The sequence below is a fragment of the Heptranchias perlo genome, chromosome 5 (genome assembly GCF_035084215.1).
Source record: "Heptranchias perlo isolate sHepPer1 chromosome 5, sHepPer1.hap1, whole genome shotgun sequence".
Lineage (NCBI taxonomy): Eukaryota > Metazoa > Chordata > Chondrichthyes > Hexanchiformes > Hexanchidae > Heptranchias > Heptranchias perlo.
The window spans coordinates 93,715,281-93,736,522 of record NC_090329.1 but is presented as its reverse complement, the minus strand read 5'-3'; the positions used below and the strand labels follow the sequence as shown (position 1 = coordinate 93,736,522).

General features: G+C 44.4%; 2 protein-coding genes across 6 annotated transcripts in view; one reads left to right on the top strand and one right to left on the bottom strand.

Annotated features, from left to right (window-relative positions):
• The window catches only part of LOC137321935 (bcl-2-associated transcription factor 1-like), a 51,727-nt gene extending 49,637 nt beyond the window's left edge, over nt 1-2,090 (bottom strand). For all 5 annotated transcript variants that reach the window (XR_010962926.1, XM_067984808.1, XM_067984810.1 and 2 more), the window contains exon 1: nt 1,988-2,090. The gene's annotated coding sequence lies outside the window, so the exon portion shown is untranslated. The remainder of the gene's footprint in view (nt 1-1,987) is intronic.
• A 4,980-nt stretch (nt 2,091-7,070) lies between these two features.
• Nucleotides 7,071-21,242, top strand: part of LOC137321461 (uncharacterized) — a 43,762-nt gene continuing 29,590 nt past the window's right edge. Inside the window, exons 1-5 of the mRNA XM_067983856.1 lie at nt 7,071-7,598; nt 10,006-10,125; nt 13,026-13,145; nt 18,662-18,781; nt 19,686-19,808. Of these exons, the coding sequence (XP_067839957.1) occupies nt 7,373-7,598; nt 10,006-10,125; nt 13,026-13,145; nt 18,662-18,781; nt 19,686-19,808 (709 nt within the window). The 5' untranslated portion in view covers nt 7,071-7,372. The remainder of the gene's footprint in view (nt 7,599-10,005; nt 10,126-13,025; nt 13,146-18,661; nt 18,782-19,685; nt 19,809-21,242) is intronic.

Below are 21,242 nucleotides of genomic sequence, written 5' to 3'. Positions count from 1 at the left end.
TGCTATAATTCAGCTATGTTTACTCACAGAGGGAAGAAAAAAAGTCAACCAAGATTCCATTCCTGATCAGTATCTACCAACTCCTAATGCACGTGTACTCCCTGGGTGTGGATGTTGAGTGAGGACAATATTAGGCTTGGCAATCCCGTGCAACTAAACAGCCTGTCCCACTCAGTCATGGCTCACACATAAATAATAGCCACTCGGATAAGATGGCGACTGGCACCTGTAGAATCACACCCTAGTACAGTGTTGTCCAACAGAAATTGCTGACTGGCCACAGGTGTGGTTACAGCAGCATCATTTTAGCCATATGCACAAATTTTAGTAAAAAACACCTTACACACAATACAGGTAAATGTACTTCACTTGTATATTTATTTAACAAACAACCACCACCAAAACAGTGCAGTCTTTCTCTTTCACCAAAGTTTGGAATTCTGACATGAATTTATAAGACAACACATTTTAGTATAGCTTCTAGGTTTTGTCAAGCAGTCGTGAGCAATACTTTGACTTCATCGGGGGATTGCGGTGAATGTTGACTCACACGAGACACGCCAGTTGGAAGCTCTCCATTCAGAAAGCAGTTAGATGCTGCTTGCCCTTTGCTATAATGTGCCCCATTGGAGCTGCTCTTATTGGTTGGACTGGTTTTCTTCTGCTGACCTGCAGCAGTTATTCCTATTGGTCAAGCTGACAACGATGACAGCTCCCCTCTCCATAGATTGTTACTAGTGTTTCCATGGTGCTGAAGTCCAACATTTTCACCCATGTTACACATCATTCTAGCAGATACAAGCAGTAACCAAAGTAAAGCACACACAACAATCAAGAAAACACTCATGCACTCTGCTTTTCAGTTTACCAATAAACACAAAGATTAAAAGTACACAAGTATTAGTTGCTAATGTATTGGACAACACTGCCCTAGTAGCCAATGCTTTCAGGAGGGTAGAAAACAAAAAGTAGCAAAAATTTCTTTTAAAAAAAACCTATGGATGAAACATTCAGTATCAAGATTCCAATACCTTGTAATACAGCGCAGTCTTTAGATGAAAGCAATGCAAGTCACAACTTATTGCTTTAAAAGAGAAGGTACCCAAAGTGGAGAAAGGGGTGTATTTTCAATGTAATCACTCCCTCCTCTACTCCCTTCCCATTTATCACACAAGCTTATTTTTAAAATGACAGCTTACACTTGCAGGTAGGATCTCTGGCTTAATAACTCCTCTATCAGCAACTCATGACTGCCATTTCATGAGAGAAAGGACATAAGCTATGGATGCCACCAATGGTCAGATTTATTTTTTTTTAAAAACGGATTCATATTTACTGTGGTTTCTGTCAACAAACTGAATTTCAACCGGTATAGATAAGAGCTTCAGTCCCACGTTTTAGTGAATCCATTAGACTAATAAAACTCAATAAATTTAAAAAGAGATATACCATCTGGAGATTTTAAAAACTGGCAGTACAATTAAGCAATTCAGCTTTGGTCTTTTCAATAACCACATGTTGATGGAGGCTGCACCTCTAGATCGCAATAAAACAAAACAGTAGGTGATTTAGGATCAGTTCCTAAATTGATACCAAACCCTAGGCCTAGGCCTTCGCCGCTGAAAATAAAATCAAATTGTAGCCCAACCTCCAACATAACCCGTCATTGATTTAAAAAATGCTTATGTTTACTGGGGTAAAACCCGAATTTCCAACAATAAGCGTCTGTTAATGTGCCCTCGGAGCTGCTCCACCGCCAATGCGCGGCGAGTGCCCGGGTCCCGGTCGGTATTTACTTTAACAGAAGCTCAGCCCCGGGCGCTGGGGAAGAAAAGCCATTTTGAACCGTTTGCTCCGCACGACACTGCTCCTCGGGGAAAGGAGGAGGCGCGACCATTACCCGCAACCCCGCCTTAACGCGCACATTTCACTCGTTCACCGGGTCATCCTGCTCCACATCTTTCGGGCGGTTTTTCCCCCCTCTCACCTCTTCTCACAAACCTGCCGATTTCTGACATCTATCAAACGCACCCAGCCTCCATCTTGATTCCTGAGCAATAGGGGTCAAAGGACGGCGCTTCTCCTTTACCGGCTGCTTTCCAACCGAACGCAACTTCCTCCTCCTACCGGAGGAGGCGATGTGCAGGGAGTTTTATAACAGATCCCCCCTCCTACCGGAGGAGGCGATGTGCAGGGAGTTTTATAACAGATCCCCCCTCCTACCGGAGGAGGCGATGTGCAGGGAGTTTTATAACAGATCCCCCCTCCTACCAGACGTGGCGCTGTAGAGGGCCGTTTACAAGAAGTTCTTGCTCCTGCCATTGGTGGCGCTGTAGAGGGACAATAACAGGATGCCTCTGCTCCAGTGGTTGGTGGTGGCGCTGTTCTGCTAAATTAACAATTCTCAGCTAAAGAATGCCTGATGGTTGAAAAGTAAACCATTTCACTGTCCTCAGTGGGACAGGACACAAAATAAATGAACGTAAAAACTGTGGTAAAATTTTATGGTTGTTAAACATCATCATGCAATTATAAAGAAAGACTTGCATTTATATCGAGCCTTTCACGACCTCAAGACATCCCGAAGCGCTTTACAGCCAATTAAATAGTTTTTAAAATATAATCACTGTTGTAATTTAGGAGACACAACAATCAATTTGCACACAAGGTCCCACAAGCAGCAATATGATGATGACCAGGTAATCTTTTTTTTATTAATTGTAAACAATTTTACAACACCAAGTTATAGTCCAGCAATTTTATTTTAAATTCACAAGCTTTCGGAGACTTCCTCCTTCCTCAGGTAAATGTTCAGGAGCTCCATGAAGCCTACGCATTTATACATATAGAACAATACATGGTGTTTACAGAATTTTTTATTAGTGATCTTGGTTGAGGGATAAATATTGGCCAGGACACCAGGAAGAACTCCCCTGCTCCTCTTCAAAATATTGTCATGGAATCTTTTATATCCACCTGAGAGGGCCTCAGTTTAATGTCTCATCTGAAGGACAGCACCTCCAACAGTACTATATTGAATTATCAGCCTGGAACTTATACTCAATACTCTAGAGTGGGACTTGAACCCACAACTTTCTGACTTAGAGGTGAGAGTGCAACCAACTGAGCTATTGGCTGATACCTAATTAGTGTAGGTCTACTGTTTTGACACCAATATAAATAGCAAAAACAAAACAGAAAATACAAGAATGTGATAATAAATTGATATTTGCCAAAAAGATGGATAATCCTGTAATATTAACACAAAATACAGCACAGTTTGTGTCAATGTCTAGCAATAACCTGTACAAGGCCTGGCTACAAAACAGAAAACAGAGAGTAATGGTTAAAGGTAGTTACTCAGACTGGCCAAAGGTGCGAAGTGGTGTTCCACAAGGATTGGTGCTGGGATTCGCCATTTACATAAACGATTTGGACTCGGCAATCAAAAGTACAATTTCAAAATTTGCAGACAACACCAAATTGGGGTGTATAGTTAATACTGAGAAGGATTACAACAAAATGCAGGAAGGCATTAATAAACTTGCAGAATGGGTGTGTAATTGGTAAATGGATTTCAATATAGACAAGTGTGAGCTAGTACATTTTGGTAGGAAGAATAAGGGGGCCACATACTCATTGGAAAATAAGAATCTAGATGGGGTAGTGGAGCAGAGGGATCTGAGGGTACAGATACACAAATCACTAAAAGTAGCGACGCAGGTTAATAAGGCCATAAAAAAGCAAAGCACTGGGTATATTTCTAGAGAGATAGAATTGAAAAGCAGGGAAGCTATGTTAAACTTGTATAGAACCTTGGTTAGACCACACTTGGAGTACTGTGAACAGTTCTGGTCTCCATGTTATAAAAAGAATTAGAGGCATTGGAGAAGCTGCAAAAAAGATTTACTAGGATGATACCAGAACTGAGAGGTTATACCTATCAGGAAAGATTGAACAGGCTGGGGCTCTTTTCTCTAGAAAAGAGAAGACCGAAGGATGACCTGACAGAGGTCTTTAAGATTATGAAAGGGTTTGATAGGGTAGACGTAGAGAAGATATTTTCACTTACGGGGGAGACCAGAACTTTAAGATAGTCACTAATAAATCCAATAGGGAATTCAGGAGAAACTTCTTTACCCAAAGAGTGGTTAGAATATGGAACTCGCAACCACAGGGAGTAGTTGAGGCAACTAGCATAGATGCATTTAATGGGAAGCTAGAAAACACATGAGGGGGAAAGGAATAGAAGGATATGTTGATGGGGTTAGATGAAGTAGGGAGGGCGGAGGCTCGAGTGGAGCATAAACACCGGCATAGACCTGTTGGGCCAAATGGCCTGTTTCTGTGCTGTATATTCCTATGTAATTCTATGTAAAGGCCTAGATTTGTGGTCATGGTCATGAAGCCTGCACCTCATTACGAGCTAGGAGTGTGCCACCTGCCGTATTGGTATTGCCAGCAGCGGATGCACTCAGGAAAGCCAGGCCTAAAAGATGGTCCTTAAAGGGACCACTACAAGCCACAACCAACAAGGTAAGATATCAAAATATACTTGCCTGAATGTGTAGCTAGGAGGAGCAAGAATACTCTTCCTGATCCCACATTGAAAGAACGCAGGCCGTTCCCCCCTCCTCGATTGCCCCCCCAGACACCTATCCCCCCCCCCTCCACTGCCACATGGCTACCGATCGGCCCCTGGCCATCGCTACCTCCCCACTGCGTGCTTGAATTTCTAGGTCACAATTCCCTGCAAACTCCCTTTTTTGAAAAGCGGGACCTGTGATCCTCAGGCTATTCAACCAAGGGGTGATGGCTCCTCCTCAGTTGCTCCTGCTCACCCCTCCTTGCCTTATTATCTAATTACCCCCTCCCCTGGTGCATGTATCTGGGCTGGTGCTTGGGATGGAAACAGTGAGTGATGCCACATACTCTGAAGTGCTGGCAGTGCTTGCTGCAGAGGGGCCTGACTCTCGTTCCTCTGCTTTTTCTACAAACACAACTAGAGGATAAAGAGAGATGCAAATGGTTTGCTGAGGAACAGTGTTCTCTTGTCACTTTCAGTAGAAGGAGTGACATGAGAATTTCACCAGGAGCACAACTGCTAGGCTTATATTTACAATGTTAGCAACAGTTGTTTGACCAGATATGCAAACAGTAATCTAGTGATTGATTAAGGATTAATTATACTGAAAATAATAGGAAGGTTACAAGCAATGATCTGAACCCCAAAATTGATTTGTCTTATGAGGGGGCCATAATGTTTTTCGGGTGCTGCAGGTCGGATGGCAGATCTCACATCCTAATGCAAGGTCAGCTTTTAAACAGCTGCTGGCTGGTCTTAAAGCAATCCTGCTCTTAAAGAGGGGAGGAAATGTCTACAGCAAATACAGAAGGGCTTTCAATTAATGAAGCAACTTTTGCGAGTGCTGTTGAAGGAGGTCCAAAAAGGACCACCTTCCAGTGAAGAGCAGCACCAGAGCAACATGGATAGAGGTGGCTGCAAAAGTGAATGATATCTCCCCTATGCAAACAAACGTGGGAACAGGTGAGAAATAAATATTTTGGGGGCTTCAGGTAGGTTACTAAGGTTCACGTTTTGCTTCATGTTATACGACAACTTAACCTTCCTTCATTTGAAGCTTGGAGCAGCATCACGGGGAGAGAATGCAAAGCACTCTGGCAACTGTTCATGTACTATCCAAATGTACAAACATGCTCATGTTTTGCCAGGACTCTGTATTGCTGCCATGGTAATCCATTTGGTCTATGGCCATTATGTGTTGCAAGCAACAAACACTAAGCATTCATGGGAGTTAAAATGAAAGCAGTACACTGCGACCTTTTTTAACGCTGCCGTTTTCCTGACTCCACCATGGACATTCCGCTCAGTAGAAGCAGTTGGAGCAGAAGCAGAGACCCCAACCTTGTCTTTGTGAGGCTGGAGGAGCAGAAATGGGCCCCACAAAGAAATTTTGGGTCACTGTTGCCGCAGGCTCCCCACCCCCACCACCAACTCCGCATTCGCAAAACCCTCCCGAACAACTCCCCCTGACAACTTACCTGAGTGCCTGCCAGCAGGGCACCTCCTAATATTCATCAGCAGGAACCCGGTGAGCAGCTTCTGGACACTTGTTTCAGGCAGGCAGCTTGCCTGCTTCATTTAAATGAGGCCCAGCCATTAAAATGGATCAGGACTCTTATAGCACCTCCCAGGCGGTTGGCCCACACGTTCCACCAGTTTTCCACCTAGGAGTTAAAATTCCCCATTGCGCTTCTCGCGTGGAGCCTCTCCCACCAGGAGGCCAAATTGGAAACTCAGGCACACACTTTGCACAATTTTCTGACCATTTAAAACTAAGGATTAGAAAGTCATGCATAGTGCACCCAAATTTCCAATATGTACTTCTGGAGGCTGAGGCTCTCCGCAGGGGAGAACAAAGTTGGAAAATTACCGCTAGGTATCTGAAACACTGGCAGCACGCACTCGGAGAGTAGCAGTCCTGGTTGTACCACACCAGCAACCCAGTATGAGCCCCAAATCGTCAGGAAAATCTCCAACACCCAGAACTTGAAATGCATGCAGCAAAATGATTTTGGAAAAAAACAATTTTAAAAACTGTACCAGTCAAATGATATCTGAGCCTGGGGCTCTTTCTCCATGTAAAATCTCCATGTAAAATCGTGACATCTTATAAATTACTGCTGAGTAACTTACAATTTGACATAAAATGTATGTCTTTGGTACAGCGCATACCAACAGAAATCATTAAATTTATATAACATTCCTTGTCAATTTTTGTTTGGGATTCTAGAATGGTGTTCGAGAAACAGAGAAAATAGGAACCTTCAGGCCTGCTCTGGCATTCAAAATGATCATGGCTGATAAGAAGAAGCAAGATCTATTAAGATCATTACAGGGACTACAGCTTCTCATTCATGTGTGAAGGCTGGATTTGCTTGACGAGTTGGCACCGCCCTGTGACACAAGACTACGTATAGACCACTCCCTTTTTATTATTAGAGGAGCTCAGGTTGGCCTTTGTTATATTTTCAGTGCAGATGTACTCTCTACTATGAAAACATGGTGAGTGTGTTGCAGTGAAAGAAATGAAGTACACTGCAATGGCACCATTTGAAGTTATATTTTGTGAATAGAGTCATCTCTAGGTTAAAAGTTGAGAACTTTGAGTTTCCCTGCCTCTGAGATATATATATATATAAATGTAAATTTATTAATTTTGAAAGCATTCCAGCCTCTGTGAAGAAAACAACTCAATAGGACATATCCTCTTATGTCTACAGCTTGCCTATCTGAAATCATTGACATTTGAGAGTCAAAATTTCAGCTGTGTGGGTGAAAAGTTAATCAATGGAGACGTTCTGTGACTCATGCAGGCAGCACCTGAAGAACTTTGTGGAACTGATACAGAGGGCCTCAGAAAATCTCTTGCAGAAAATAAAAGATTTTTTCAAGTCAATACAATGCTGTTCCTGCCTGAAGTGGAAAATTACTGAGCCAGACAGCCTTTACAAGCCAGTTCTACAACAACAGGAAAAAGAGGCTGCACAGGAGTTTTTGCTGCACATAGAACAAGGTAAGCTTGTGACTACCATACATTTCTTCTGGACAAACTTATATTTAATGGTTTATTATAGATTTGACTTTCTACCTTAGTGTTTGGGCTAGGTAGGAATTATGGCCTGAATCCCAATAGGGTTAGTTTTATTCTTTTGTGATATTTTTATAAGCATATATTGTATTGCAGAAACATTGTTGAATTCCCTACATTTTTTATTCCTTTCACCCTTGTCATTATTGTAACTTAATTGTGGAGGGTTTTAAATGTTCAATTTGCCCAATTTTAATATATTTTGAATATCAATGTAGCCTCAACATGGTTTGCCTTAAAATTACAATTGTAGAAGAAGTAATTATCTAGAATTTACTTTAAATGGAGGGTAGGTCTTTGATGGCAGCATTTAGAAAACTTCCTGTTATTGTGGCTTCAAACATAAATAGTTACCACGGTCACTATCATTAGCACTGGGCTACCCTGGCAGTCTGATCAAGGCCGGAACAATGCACTATGGACCCATTCCAGCCCTATTTGTAAATGTGTAAATAAATTATTTCTAAGAAAATGGATGCTAGTCAATTTATTCAGTTTTACATTATTATTCAGCCTTGGCTCAGCGGTAGCATTCTTGCAAGTCAGGAGATCATGGGTTTAAGCCGTGCTCCTTAAGCACATTGGGCCAGAAATTGCTGCAGTGGTGGGTTTGGCAATGAATCATGTTAATTGGACTTTTATGCTCACCATTGACTTGGCGTTATATTTGTGCCTCAAATTGCAGTGACGTCGATCCGATAATGGCCCAGCGATGTCAATGTCGCATCTGGAACCTCATGAACATTGTGCCCAATTGTCTAGCTGCTTTACCAATGAAAGGAAAGGATAGAAAAATAAAAAGTGCGATAAACGGAAACGGAAATAGAGTGAATTAGAGTCAAACAAAATAGAGACAGAAAGTGGAATAAAGGGAAGGAAAGAAAGAGATTGAATTAAGAGAGAGAAAAAGAAAAAGAAAGGAAGAGCCAGATTTTTTTTAAAAATAAGCAGAAGAAGGTTGTGTTTGGGAATTGTTTTATTCTTCCTTGAGAAGTTCATGAGTGAATGGCAGGGTAGGTGTGCGAAATGTACAAACATTCTTGACCCATGAAGTATAGAACCCAGCGACCTGGCCATCGTGATCAGGAACAGTGGAATTACTTTCATAGGGACATAGGAATTGCTAGATGAAAAATGATCAAGGTCCATCTAGTTCGCTTTCTACCATCCAGGTAGTCCTCTTCTTCTGCTTATTTTTTTTTTTTAAATCTGGCTTTTCCTTTCTTTTTCTTTTTCTCTCTCTTAATTCAGTCTCTTTCTTTCCTTCCCTTTATTCCACTTTCTGTCTCTATTTTGTTTGCCAAAATATTCTGCCAACATCCAGGTTGCTTGAGTCAAAGGAGGCAAGAGCAGCGGTAATTGCCATGGTCGACACCATTCCGTCTGCTCTACTTCTTTACTGGTATCAGGTCGTCAATAGGGTTGAGAGAACTTCCATCCACCTCCAGAAGTAAATTTCATACATTACTTTTTGGGGTAGAGCTTGGCGATTCTGGGGAGTGTGGAGGTAATGCAGTCGGAGCCAATCCTCTATTCAGCTGACATCCACATCCACACAGCTCACTGGATAGTGATCAGGGCAGGAATCCTGGTTAACTTTCCTCTTCCTTGGCTGAGACTAATGGTAAAACTCTCACAAGCGACCTGATGGCGATCAGCTAGCTCACAACACACAAAGACCTTTACTAATATGTATGGCTCAGTATCACATCACAAAGCTCATTCACTTGTGTTTAAGACCCTTTGAAAAATGTTTTAAAGGAGAACAATATGCCTGTTGTGGATGCTGATGCTGAAATCTTTAATAGTATTTGACCAGTAGAAGCAGCACCAGGAAAGATGCTAATTCCTGATCAAAATAATGGAAGCCCCCTGAAGATGGGCATCCTAGATAAGTCACCAGAGAAAGTGTTTTCTATTTGGTGGACCTAAAATGGCATGTCTCTGACAGGCAGCTTGTTCAGTAAAAAAAAAGGAACTATCTCTTCTCAGGTAAAAGGAACAATTTTCCTTTTATAGTGTTTATGGCTGGAGTACCGTTGAATAAAAACGCCCCCTTCCCCAGCAGAGTATTATTCTCCTATCACTGCTTATTTTGCTCATTTTTTTTTACTGTGAAAATGTTCAGAAGGGACACATATTGGGAAATGTCTCTTCAGAAAAACAGTATTGGGTAAAATCACAGTCCGAAATTAGGATCCTGCTTCCATTAAATAGCGGTCAGTGGAATTTTACACAAACGTAAGCTTTCGTCCGCAAATATCCCACAGTGCGATTTAAATCCCTATGACTCACCTTTAAAATAACCAATCTGTCTTGTTTGACTCTGCAGCTTCAGAAAGTAAAGTGATTGACACAGAATGCTTGGAGGCCCTGCAGACATTAGCTGCTTCTGAAAACCCTAGTCTACAGCAATCAGCTGCTCTCTACTACTTACACATCAGCGAGCAGCGTGAGTATGGTATTTTTTCGTACTGAGGATATATTAGCCTAGGTTTTCCAACATTAATGTAGTTTAAACCCAGATAGTTAGAAGCAGATTTTAGATACACCCAGATGGAAGTGTAATATTTTCTGAGGCAAGCTCATTAGTATAGCTGCAGGTACAGATTTGGACAAGTGGAAGGAGCACACTGACGATGGGAGCAGAAAATTGTGTATATGGGAAATTTAAAGGGGTGTGAACAATTAAAGGGCAGTAGCCGCATAGAGTGACAAAAATTCTGAAATGCTTTGGAAATTGTCAAAAGACATCTCAACCCATTAGCAGCCTTTGTCAAGGCTGAAGGAGGAGGTAAGTAAGAAATGACAGGAAAGAAATGAAAAGAAGGGAAAGATGCAGACCTGAGTTTGTAGTGATAGCGCAGCCCAGCCCCCAGCTTCTGGTGCCCAGTCTACTGAAATGGAGGCGAAGTTGCATAAAATGATTGAGAGGATGGTGGATCTTTTTGCCATTCATGGCACCATCCCCATGAGTTAGCATTACAGTGTGCTTGCAAGAAGCTGGAGGCAGGTTGGAGGCTGCAGTTGACCGGTATGGTCACTGGCTTTGCCAGTGCAGTGCTGCATGGTAGGTATCCTAGCAGCAGATCACTCAGCTCTCCACCTGTTTCTCAACTGACCTGGAGCCTGTGAAGAAAATTTCCCCTGGTTGTCGCCAGGTAGGTGCAACAACGTCTGCAGATACGGCTGCTGATATCTTGGTGGGTATAATGGGGTGACATGGGTGATAGCCCCATCATGCTTCTTTCATGCAGTTCCATTTAGAGCAGCACATACTGTGATGGTGGCGTCTCCGAGGAAGCATCCAGCATTATGATTATTCAGGTATTCACATGCACCACCTGTATTAACAGCACTCTTGGAGTACCTTCACCACATGGACTGCAGCAGTTCAAGAAGATGGCCCACCATCACCTTCTGAAGGGCAGCTAGGGATCGGCAATAAATGCTAGCTTTGCTGATGACGTCCATATCCCGAGATGGAATTTTTAAAAATACCTTAATAGTCTTATCAAGTCTGCTGTCCCAGCTACCTTTGTGAACAAGAACCTTTGCCTGCACTTGTCATCTATCCAATACCATCTGTGAGGTACATACTTCTGTCTGCAGATCCAGGTGTGTGATTACTGCTGGCTGGGCATAGATCACCTCTTGTGCAACCTGATCTGCCTGTGATCTCACTGTTTGTTCTCCTTTTGTCCTGGATATCCAGTACACCAGAATATTGGGCAATGGCATGCAAGATGTCCACACCCTCCACTTAATATTCAAGTCAAACTCTCACCTGCTTTAGGACGGTAGTTCCTCTGGCCAATAGTTATAATGGCAGAAAATGGAGCGGGTACTAAAGTAGGCAGAGTTCCAGTGGAACTCTGGCCCATTTTCTAATGTGGGTTGCCTGATTTATAATGGTCCCAATCAGAAAAATCTAGGTTATTGGTGCTAAATATTAGAGCACTAATACTCTGTGACACATAATAGGAGGACACAAGTTTGATCCCACAACTTCTGACCTGCGACAAGGCGAATGGAGACCGTTGTACCTCCATGCAGAAGAGAAGGAAAATTGCACAGAATGTCCTCAGAGCTATCAATATCAGAGCCGGATTTATGATCAAAAAACCTGAAACTGATTGCAAACCCATTTAGATATATGGGGAGTGAAACATATTAAAACAAGCCATATTTCGTAAAGCAAGATGGAATTTCATCAAGATCGGAAGTCATTCCTGTTGAGTGAGGTTTGATGGTTCTGTATGTCCTGCAAAGGCAGTATCTGCAAGCAGCCAGTCAAAGGTGGCGATCTGGGAGCAGGCCACCTACCAACCTTATCGTCAGCAAAGGCTGGACAAACTGGATGCGTGGGGATAAATTACATTAATCCTTAGGGTGGGAGGAGGCTCATGTGAAGCGTAAACGCTGGCATAGACCAGTTGGGCCAAATGGCCTGTTTCTGTGCTGTAAATTCAATGTAATTCTATGTAAAAAGTGAAAAGATTATGGCCCTAAAATTCCGCTGGGGCTGTTCCACTCTCCCGCTGTAGCTCTGGCAGGAAGCCGGCACAACTGCCATGGAAATAGTGTAAACGGCTGAAAATAACTATTTTTGCCATTTTCCAGGTCTCCTGTAGTGTTACTGTGGGAGACTGGGAGAAACCCAACAAATTTTCAGGGTCTATTAAACCAGAGGTGAAGCAACACTGGCCAGCAAATGATTGACGCTGGTCTTGCACACCTCCTAGCAGCACTACAGGAGAGGAAGCAGGGTGTCTCTGTCCTTACCCCCTTCCCTCCCCCTCCCCCACCCAGCCAGGGGGTGGTTCAAGAATACAAAAGACAAACTGACAGCAAAACAATGAAAAAGGGTAAAAACAATTAACCAACCATAACAGAGATATTGATAAAAACCAAAAACGCTGCAAATTCTGGAAATCTGAAACAAAAAATATTTCTGAGGAAGAATCAGATCAGAAATGTTAACCTGTGTCTTCTATGCAGACGCTGAAGAATTTGGGCATAGAAAGTCTGGCCCGTTTAGGACACAGTATTAGTGCAATTTAAATGGGAGTAGGAAATTGGGGCAGAACCCAGGAGAATCTGGGCTCTTAACTCTAACCTCAAAAGAGCACTAGGTTCTATTATACCAATCAAACACTTCCAATTACTACACTTTCTATTCTTGGGGCTTCACTGAATGAGATAGCTAACCTGGTAGCTTTTTTCTAAGTATAAAATAGGGAAAAATTTTGATTGTTAATTTGCTAGAAACAAGATTAAATCTGTCCAGACTGTATGTGTTGAGTTGTGTTTAAATATCATTTCAATTCATTAGTCTCTTACTTTTTCTAGTGAAGAATGAATTGCCTGAAGAATACCTGGAGCCATATTATGCCTTGTTACAGTCCAATGATTTGGAGGTGCAGAGGAAGGCATCTTTATCACTGGTCAATCTCTTAGTAGAGGGTAACGGTGAGTAGGACAATACGAGGAAAATATGTTTGTGCTTTCTACCTCATAAAACTGCAGTATAATGTGCCTCCCAATTCCTTTTATATTTTTAAACCATTGGATGAAAATATTAGCAAACACTGTAATTGGTTCTATAAAGGGTGGGCAATCTACTCTGCCAGGTTACTGTCCCGGTGGTAATGTGCCAGTGCCAAAACCAGGAGAGACCATTGCCACAGGGGTGAACTGTGGAGGAAAGTTATTTGAGGAGGATGGAGGAATTGACAGTGTGAAAGGCAGTGGGGTGGTTGAGGAGATTGAGGGGGATGAGAAGGGAATGCTGTTACTGTTATGGTCACTGTTATAGAAGATGTCATTAGTGCTACCCTAGCATCCAAAAGAGTTTCTTCTTTGTCCTCCTCCTCTTCCTTCAAATAGCACATTTATGACAGTAGGCCCAATCTACTAAGGGGAATGGTGGGAGCCAAGAACTATCCTTCAGCCCACAGTGTGCTCAGATTGCAAAAGAAACATTGCAGTTTTTATCAACACAATAAACAAAAATGGATGAATACACTTCTTACCAATTTTCTGCCATCTCTTTAAACTTGTTACATTCGTGCTGCCTGATGATTTAAATGATTGCTGCATGCAGCCAGCGCTACCTGCGCTGTTGAGTGGCTGCACGCATCAACAGGGGGTCCTGATATCGGGAGTGGCTAGCACCACTTAAAGGCAGCCTGCACCTCTTAAAGGGGAGGTGCACTGTGGCTGCAGGAAGTGCTGGAAGTCCATTGGGAAGTAAATCTGTGCTGGACTAGTGTGAGAAATGGCTGCATCTGTGAGAGAGCGTGCACCAAGGTTCTCTGATAATGCACTAGAGACCTTGGTGGAAGAGGTGGAGAGACGGAGGGGCATCTTATATCCGCAGGGGGGCAAGAGGCCCTCCAGACATATGCTCAAGAGGCAATGGGAGGTAATGGCGGACGAGGTCAATGCCAGGAGCACAGCACCAAGAACATGGATGTAGTGCAGGAAGAAGTTCAATGATTTGACACGAGTGGTCAAAGTGAGTGAGGTCAACTGTCAAGTGGCATCTCCTACCAACTGCACCACTAGCCGCATCCACTGCTCCACGCACTACACCCCCATCACCCACATACCTACAAACTCTTTCCATCAGTACTCAACTCTTCCAATCAGATGCTTCATCTCACCCTCACACATTACCAATGTTGCAAGCCACACACCCACAACTCACAGGTCACACACACTGGCAGCTATTCAACCATGACGGCCACATCACCCAAACATCGTGCAGGACACTCACTGACACACGTCCCGCTTTCTTGCAGGAGAAGGTGGCGCATTACAGGAGGCAGCAAGTGGCAGTGGCTCCATGGAACATGAACCTGCTGTCCTCTCTCAGGATGACAGCATTCCTGTCCCACCCCTGGCACTCCGCCAGTGTCCTTGCTGTTGCCTGTCACGAGCCAGCCCACTCCCTGTAGGGTACTAAAACTTTATTCAAGTATAGGAAACCTCCAAAAACAGGTACAAATGGATCAGCAGCCAGAACAAATAATCCAGCAACTAATCTGTAATTCCTGCATGATCCCTTTAAATGGCGCTGTTTGGGGACCCTCCATGCCGTTTAAGACCTGTTCAGCTGTGCGAGGTTAAGACAGTGTGTCGCATGGAGCGTGGTGTTCCAAAATAGCAGCGGTCCCTTTAAATCAGCGTTGCACACTGATTTACATCATAATCTCGCTACTCTACATGCTGCCGGCGTTCATTAGGTGTGCGCGTGCAAACACCTTTACTAAGATGGCGTCCTGCACACGTCACGTCGGAATCTCGGAAACCATTTTCGGGGCTTAGGGGCTCAATGTTACCAGGGCAGCGGGTTCACGGCGGGGGGTGGGGGGGCTATTCGGTGAAATTAGTCTGCCCCCCACACGATCGCAGCCTAATTGGATCCAACATAAATACCCCTCCATCTCTCCACCTCTTCCACCAAGGTCTCTAGTGCATTATCAGAGAACCTTGGTGCACGCTCTCTCACAGATGCAGCCATTTCTCACACTAGTCCAGCACAGATTTACTTCCCAATGGACTTCCAGCACTTCCTGCAGCCACAGTGCACCTCCCCTTTAAGAGGTGCAGGCTGCCTTTAAGTGGTGCTAGCCACTCCCGATATCAGGACCCCCTGTTGATGCATGCAGCCACTCAACAGCGCAGGTAGCGCTGGCTGCATGCAGCAATCATTTAAATCATCAGGCAGCACGAATGTTACAAGTTCGGTGAAATCAGTCTGCCCCCTGCGCGATCGCAGCCTAATTGGATCCACTTACCTGGTCTTCCGGGTTCCCCGCTGCTGATCTGCGCGTCGGGTGGGCTGCGCATGCGCAGTAAGGTCTGTCAGCTGGAGGAGCTCTATTTAAAGGGGCAGTCCTCCACTGACAGATGCTGCAACAAATAGAAAAACTTATAGCATGGAGCAGCCCAGGGGGAAGGCTGCTCCCAGTTTAATGATGCCTCACTCAGGTATCATTAGATGGGGTGAGGAGGAGGGGCAGGACAGAGATCTTCCCCCCGGCGGGCGGGAGGAAGTGGCCTGCCTCTGCCACCAGGAAGGCCTGGCTCGAGGTGGCAGAGGAGGTCACCTGCACCACCAACATATCGCCCACCTGCATACATTGCAGGAGGCGCTGCAATGACCTAAGTAGGTCAGCCAAAGTGAGTACACTTACTCATTCCCCTACACTCCATCTGCCACATCACCGCCCCCACCCCACATCTCCTTCTGCACTGCCAACACTACTCTGCCACATCACCCCTCATACCCACTCAAAGCTCATCCTCATCTTACCTGCACTTACTCACCTCGCCAGTACTCATCCCGCCACTACCACTCAACCCAATCCTCATACAATCTCATGGCTCCATCTCATACTCACCCTCTCGTGCATCTCTTTCACAGTCAGCCTCACTCAACCTGCCACTACCTGTGCTGCAACCACAGGGCATGCATCAGATATGTGCAGTAGGAAGCGTAAGGCAAACGTGTCGTGAGCATGAAGGGGATGCACAAGGGTGTTTGAGGGTTTGTCATGGTTTTTACTTATATTGAATTTCTGACCAACTCACATTACATATTATACGTCTTTGCGAATCTTGTCTGGTTTGTGCAATAATGCCCTTTCCCGAGGATCACAATGAAGACCCACAACTGATGACACCCATTGTGTCACTGCAGAGTGGGTGTAGGTGTATTTGCAGGGCTCTTTTGTGGAGACGTCGGCGATGTCCCCGGTTGCACCCTGGAAGGATGAGGAGGAGAGGTTGTTGAGGGCAGTGGTGACTTTGACAGCGACAGGTAAGAAGATGGTGCTCGGGCCAACCGGGAGTAGCTTGGCATGAAGGAGGCTGCAGATGTCCACGACTACATGTCGAGTGACTCTGAGCCTCCATGTGCACTGCTGCTCAGAGAGGTCCAGGAAGCTGAGCCTCGGTCTGTGGACCCTGTGGCGAGGGTAGTGCCCTCTGCGACGCATCTCTCTCTGCGGTAGCCCTCCCTCCTGCTGTGCAGGTGGATGTGTCACAGCACTCTGTTGTGGAGCTCCACGTGTCAGAGGTGGACGGCGTGGATGGCGAGGCTGGTGAGGCTGGTGATGCTGTTCACTCTCCGAGGAGGTCATGACTGCAGCTACGGCGTCCCCCATCCGGAAGATGTGCATCTGAGGGGGTCCGCAAGGTAGGTACATGTCTCCGGACCCTGGGGTAAGTGTGCAAGTTGGTGAATTTTCTTGTCAGGAGGAGGGTGGTGGAAGCCAAACTTTGTCCCAAGTGACAGAGTGGCCTCCTGCAATGAGTGAGGGTCTCCCCCCCCAACCTGTCAAATGGACCTTTTCAGCTGCCACAGGCTGACAGCTGCAACACGTCCATTTCAACTGGGAGTGTTTCCCCCAGTAAGGGAAACAGTCCCAGTTGTTTGTAAAATCCCACCCCTCCTCACATATTCCCTTAATCAGGTCAGTTAATGACCTGAAATACCTAGATAAATACTGTCAAGTGGCACCCCGCTGGCTTTAATTGCCTGCGGGATTCCCACCAGCGGGGCTGCGCGCACACGCCAGCGCGTCTGTGGGGAACCCGGAAGTGGGCAGGTTGGAGCCTTGCTCCGGACCCGCTCCGGGATTCCCCGATTTTTGGAGCCCCCCCGCCAGGAACGCACCCGATAGCGGGTGCTAAAATGAAGCCCTAGGTGTCTGTGTAACGCCGACAAAACAGGCGCTACGCTGCCCAATTTCGCCCCCCATGTTTAAATGAGGCAGCCTGCACCTAACTTGGAACCAGCAAAAATAGAGGACAACCTGGTCATAAGCCACAGTTATGTCTCTTAACCTTTATTTTGCATAGAATTTAAATATTAATGCTTTTTTGAGGTGCAGCACAGCTGCTTTGCCTGACCTGTGACCAAAACTGCACAAAGTTCAAATGGGGTATAGACACACCTTACGGCTTCATAACTCTTTTTTCCCGCATTGTGCCCAGAAAAGGGAGCACCCATGGCACATACCAGAGGAAAATTAGCCCCCTTATCACCACTCATTGACTTCTCATCCATCATAGCTCAGGTGACAAGGGCAACAGGTGCATGGGAACACCACCATCTCCAAGCTCCCCTCCAAGTCACAGACCATCACTCACCATCCTGACTTGGAAATATACCACCGTTCCTTCATCGCTGCTGAGTCAAAATGCTGGAACTCCCTACCTAACAGCATTGTGGGAGAACCTTCACCACATGGACTGCAGCGGTTCAAGAAGGCGGCTCACCACCACCTTCTCAAGGGCAACTAAGGACGGGCAGTAAATGCTGGCCTTGCTAGCAACACCCACATCCCAAGAATGAATTAAAAAAGAGATCAGAATTAACTGCAAGAGGAATTGTGATTGCAAACCAATGTCTCTCTGCTCTGTGATACAACGTGCATTAGTAAATTATGTAATATAGGCTTCTGAACATTAGCAGTTTTTAATTGTTTATCTTGGGATTTGCATTCATTATCACCCATCGTTCTGAGCAGTAGTCCTTTGATAGTTCATCTTTTTATCCTCCATGTTGCTGGGATGCAGTCAGTTTAGAGTTGGTATAATAGTAAGCAGTTGCTATGCTATTGGGACTGGCAATACTTTCTATTTAGGTTGAATATCCTCTTAGTATCACCTGCTTTGGCTCATACATGAAGAATTGGGTGAAGCAGTGTTTTTTCTGTTTAATTTCCTGCTTCAGTGTTTAAGTAATTCACATATCAGCTTTGTTAAATTGCAATTTGTTACTGGATACATGAAAATGTAAGCCTCATTTTTAAAAAAAAAACAGTGCTGGTTTTCACTTTGAGCACTGGTCATTGAGTTTATTTATACTAATAATCCACAAAATGCTTTCCTATCTTTGTTAAACACCAGTACAACTTTTGGAGCAAGTATTTGTGATCTCTCTCACCTCTCTTCATCTGTTATTTCTACAGTGGACAAAGAGACAGTGGTACAGATTGGGCTGCTGGAGCCCATACTGGAGCTGCTCGGTTCTGGAGATGCCACGGTGCAGTGCAACTCCTGTGCATGCGTAGCAACCTTAGCTACTTCAGGTATGTTTACAGAAATGGTAAAACTAATAAATGGTGCTTTTGTAGGTGCTTGAGTAATTTCATTAGAACATTTATTTTTACTGTATGTACACAATCATGACAAAATTACTGGATGGAAAATGGTGGTAGGCACATGGCCAAATTCCCAATATGCACTGCAGGTGCACGAAGCTTTGTGTCAGGAGTGCCGAAGACGGAGATGTGCCCTTTGTTTCTAGCAGGGTCTGGAGCATGCCTCCCCTCCCTGAACATTTTGAGTTTTGACAACTTATCTGGCACATTTTCCACCATTTTTCAACCTACTGTAACTATGCTTTTCAATCCAATAATAATTTCTCCTCTAACAATTACAGATATTTTAAATATAATAAAAGTAGTCGCAGAGCCTTCAATATAACTCTATAGGTCCAGTTCCTTTCATCATGCTAATTTGTGAACGGAGACCTTTAGCAAACACACCTGCAATAATCCCAGCCGACAGAACATTGTACATTCACAAGACAAAATGGGATCATTACCACATCTGTCCCTGTTCCAAACACTATGGCAACCCAGAGGCAGACAGTGGTAATCTAGATTGAAGGTATTCTGATTTAACTCTTTTAAGTGAAACTATTTTTATTTGTGTAAAACGTTAGCAAGCTGACAAAAGAGTTGAAATGCTGTGTCATCTTAGAATGCTAATAGTTGTCTTGTATGCCACACCCATATCGATTCAGTATCTTTATCAGTTCAAAGGGTAATTCCTATATATGACAAAACATCTTTCAGTTTTTATATTAAATAGAGTTCCCACTTGGAAATTCTGTGCTATGACCGTATGCCATAATGTTGACATTTGATGTTGGAAGTTATGTTAATTAGCTTTACTGACTGTTGCTCTTCTTTGCTATCCACCCTCCAGTTTCAAACAGAGAAGCTATAGCCTCTGAAGGGGGAGTTAAATCTCTATTGGGTCTTGCAAAATCCTATGACCCCAGAGTGCAACAAAATGCAGTGGGTGCCATCCTCAACCTTACAAGATCAGGTAAATAGAGTGACAAGTCTTGCTTCAACAATGGAAACCCATAGCATTCACCTTCCTATATTATGCTGCTTCCATAAAGTGTTACGTAAGTGTGACAAAGTTGGACTTATACTGAGATGGTTAAATTACCCGCCAAATGCTTTTAGGTAAGCTGAAAAAGAAAGCAAGTCATCAGCACTGAGTGCCTTCCTGCTTCAGTCTTTGTCATTTCTTTCTCAAAACCATCAATAACTTACATTTATGTAGCACCATTAACATAGGAAAACGTTCCAAAAGACTTCACACAAGTGTAATCAAAGAAAAATTGACACTGAGCCAAAGAATGAAATATTAGAAGTGTCTAAAAGCTTAGTTAAAGAGGTGGGTTTTAAGGAGGATCTTAAAGGGGGGGAGAGAAGTGGAGAGGCGGAGAGCTTTGTAGAAGGAACTCCAAAGCTTAGGGCCTAGGCAGCTGAAGGCACAGCTACCAAAGGTGGGGCAAAGGGAGTGAGGATTGTACAAGTAGCCAGTTTTGGAGAAACACCGAGTTCTCGGAGGGTTGAGCTGGAGGAGGTTACAGAGATAGGTGAGGCCATGAAGGAATTTGAACACAAGGACTAAAATTTTAAATTTGAGGCATTAAGAGACCAGGTTCCAATGTAGTTCAGCAAACACAGGGGTGATGAATGAACAAGACTTAGCGCAGGTTAGGATATGGGCAGCACGGTTTTGGATGAGCTCGAGTTTATGAAGGGTGGGGGATGGGAGGCCAGCCAGAAGAGCATTGGAATAGTTGAGTCTCGAGGTGATAAAAGCATGAATGAGGGCTTTGGCTGCAGATGGGCTGAGGCAGGGGTGGAGACGGGTAATGTTACGGAGGTGGAAGTAGGCAGGCTTTGTGATGGAGAGCATATGGGGTCCAAATTTCAGCCCAGGGTCAAATAGGATGCCCAGGTTGTGAATAGTCGGCTTCAGCCTGTGGCCGGGGAGTGGGATGGAATCGCTGGCAAGAATATGGAGTTTGTGATGGGGGAAGAAGACAATGGCTTTGGTCTTCCCAATGTTTAACTGGAGGAAATTATGGATCATCCAGGACTGGATGTCGGACAAGCAGGCTCACAAGACAGGCAGCAGAGGGATCGATAGAGGTGGTGAAAAGGTAGAGGTGGGTGTTGTCAGCATATATCTCCATGGCCTCACCCTTCGAAATTCTGTAACCTCCTTCAGCCCTAATCCCTAACCCTCTGTGCTCTCTGTTCTTCTGACTCCGGTTATTAATACATCCCTCCTTCTCTTCACTCCACCATTGGCAACTGCGTGTTCAGCCATTTAGGTCTTCCTCTCTGGAATTCCCTCCAAAACTCCTCTACCTTTCCACCTTTCATTTCTCCTTTAAGACCCTCCTTAAAACCTACCTTGTTGACCAAGCTAATCTTTCCTTCTTTGGTATGGCAT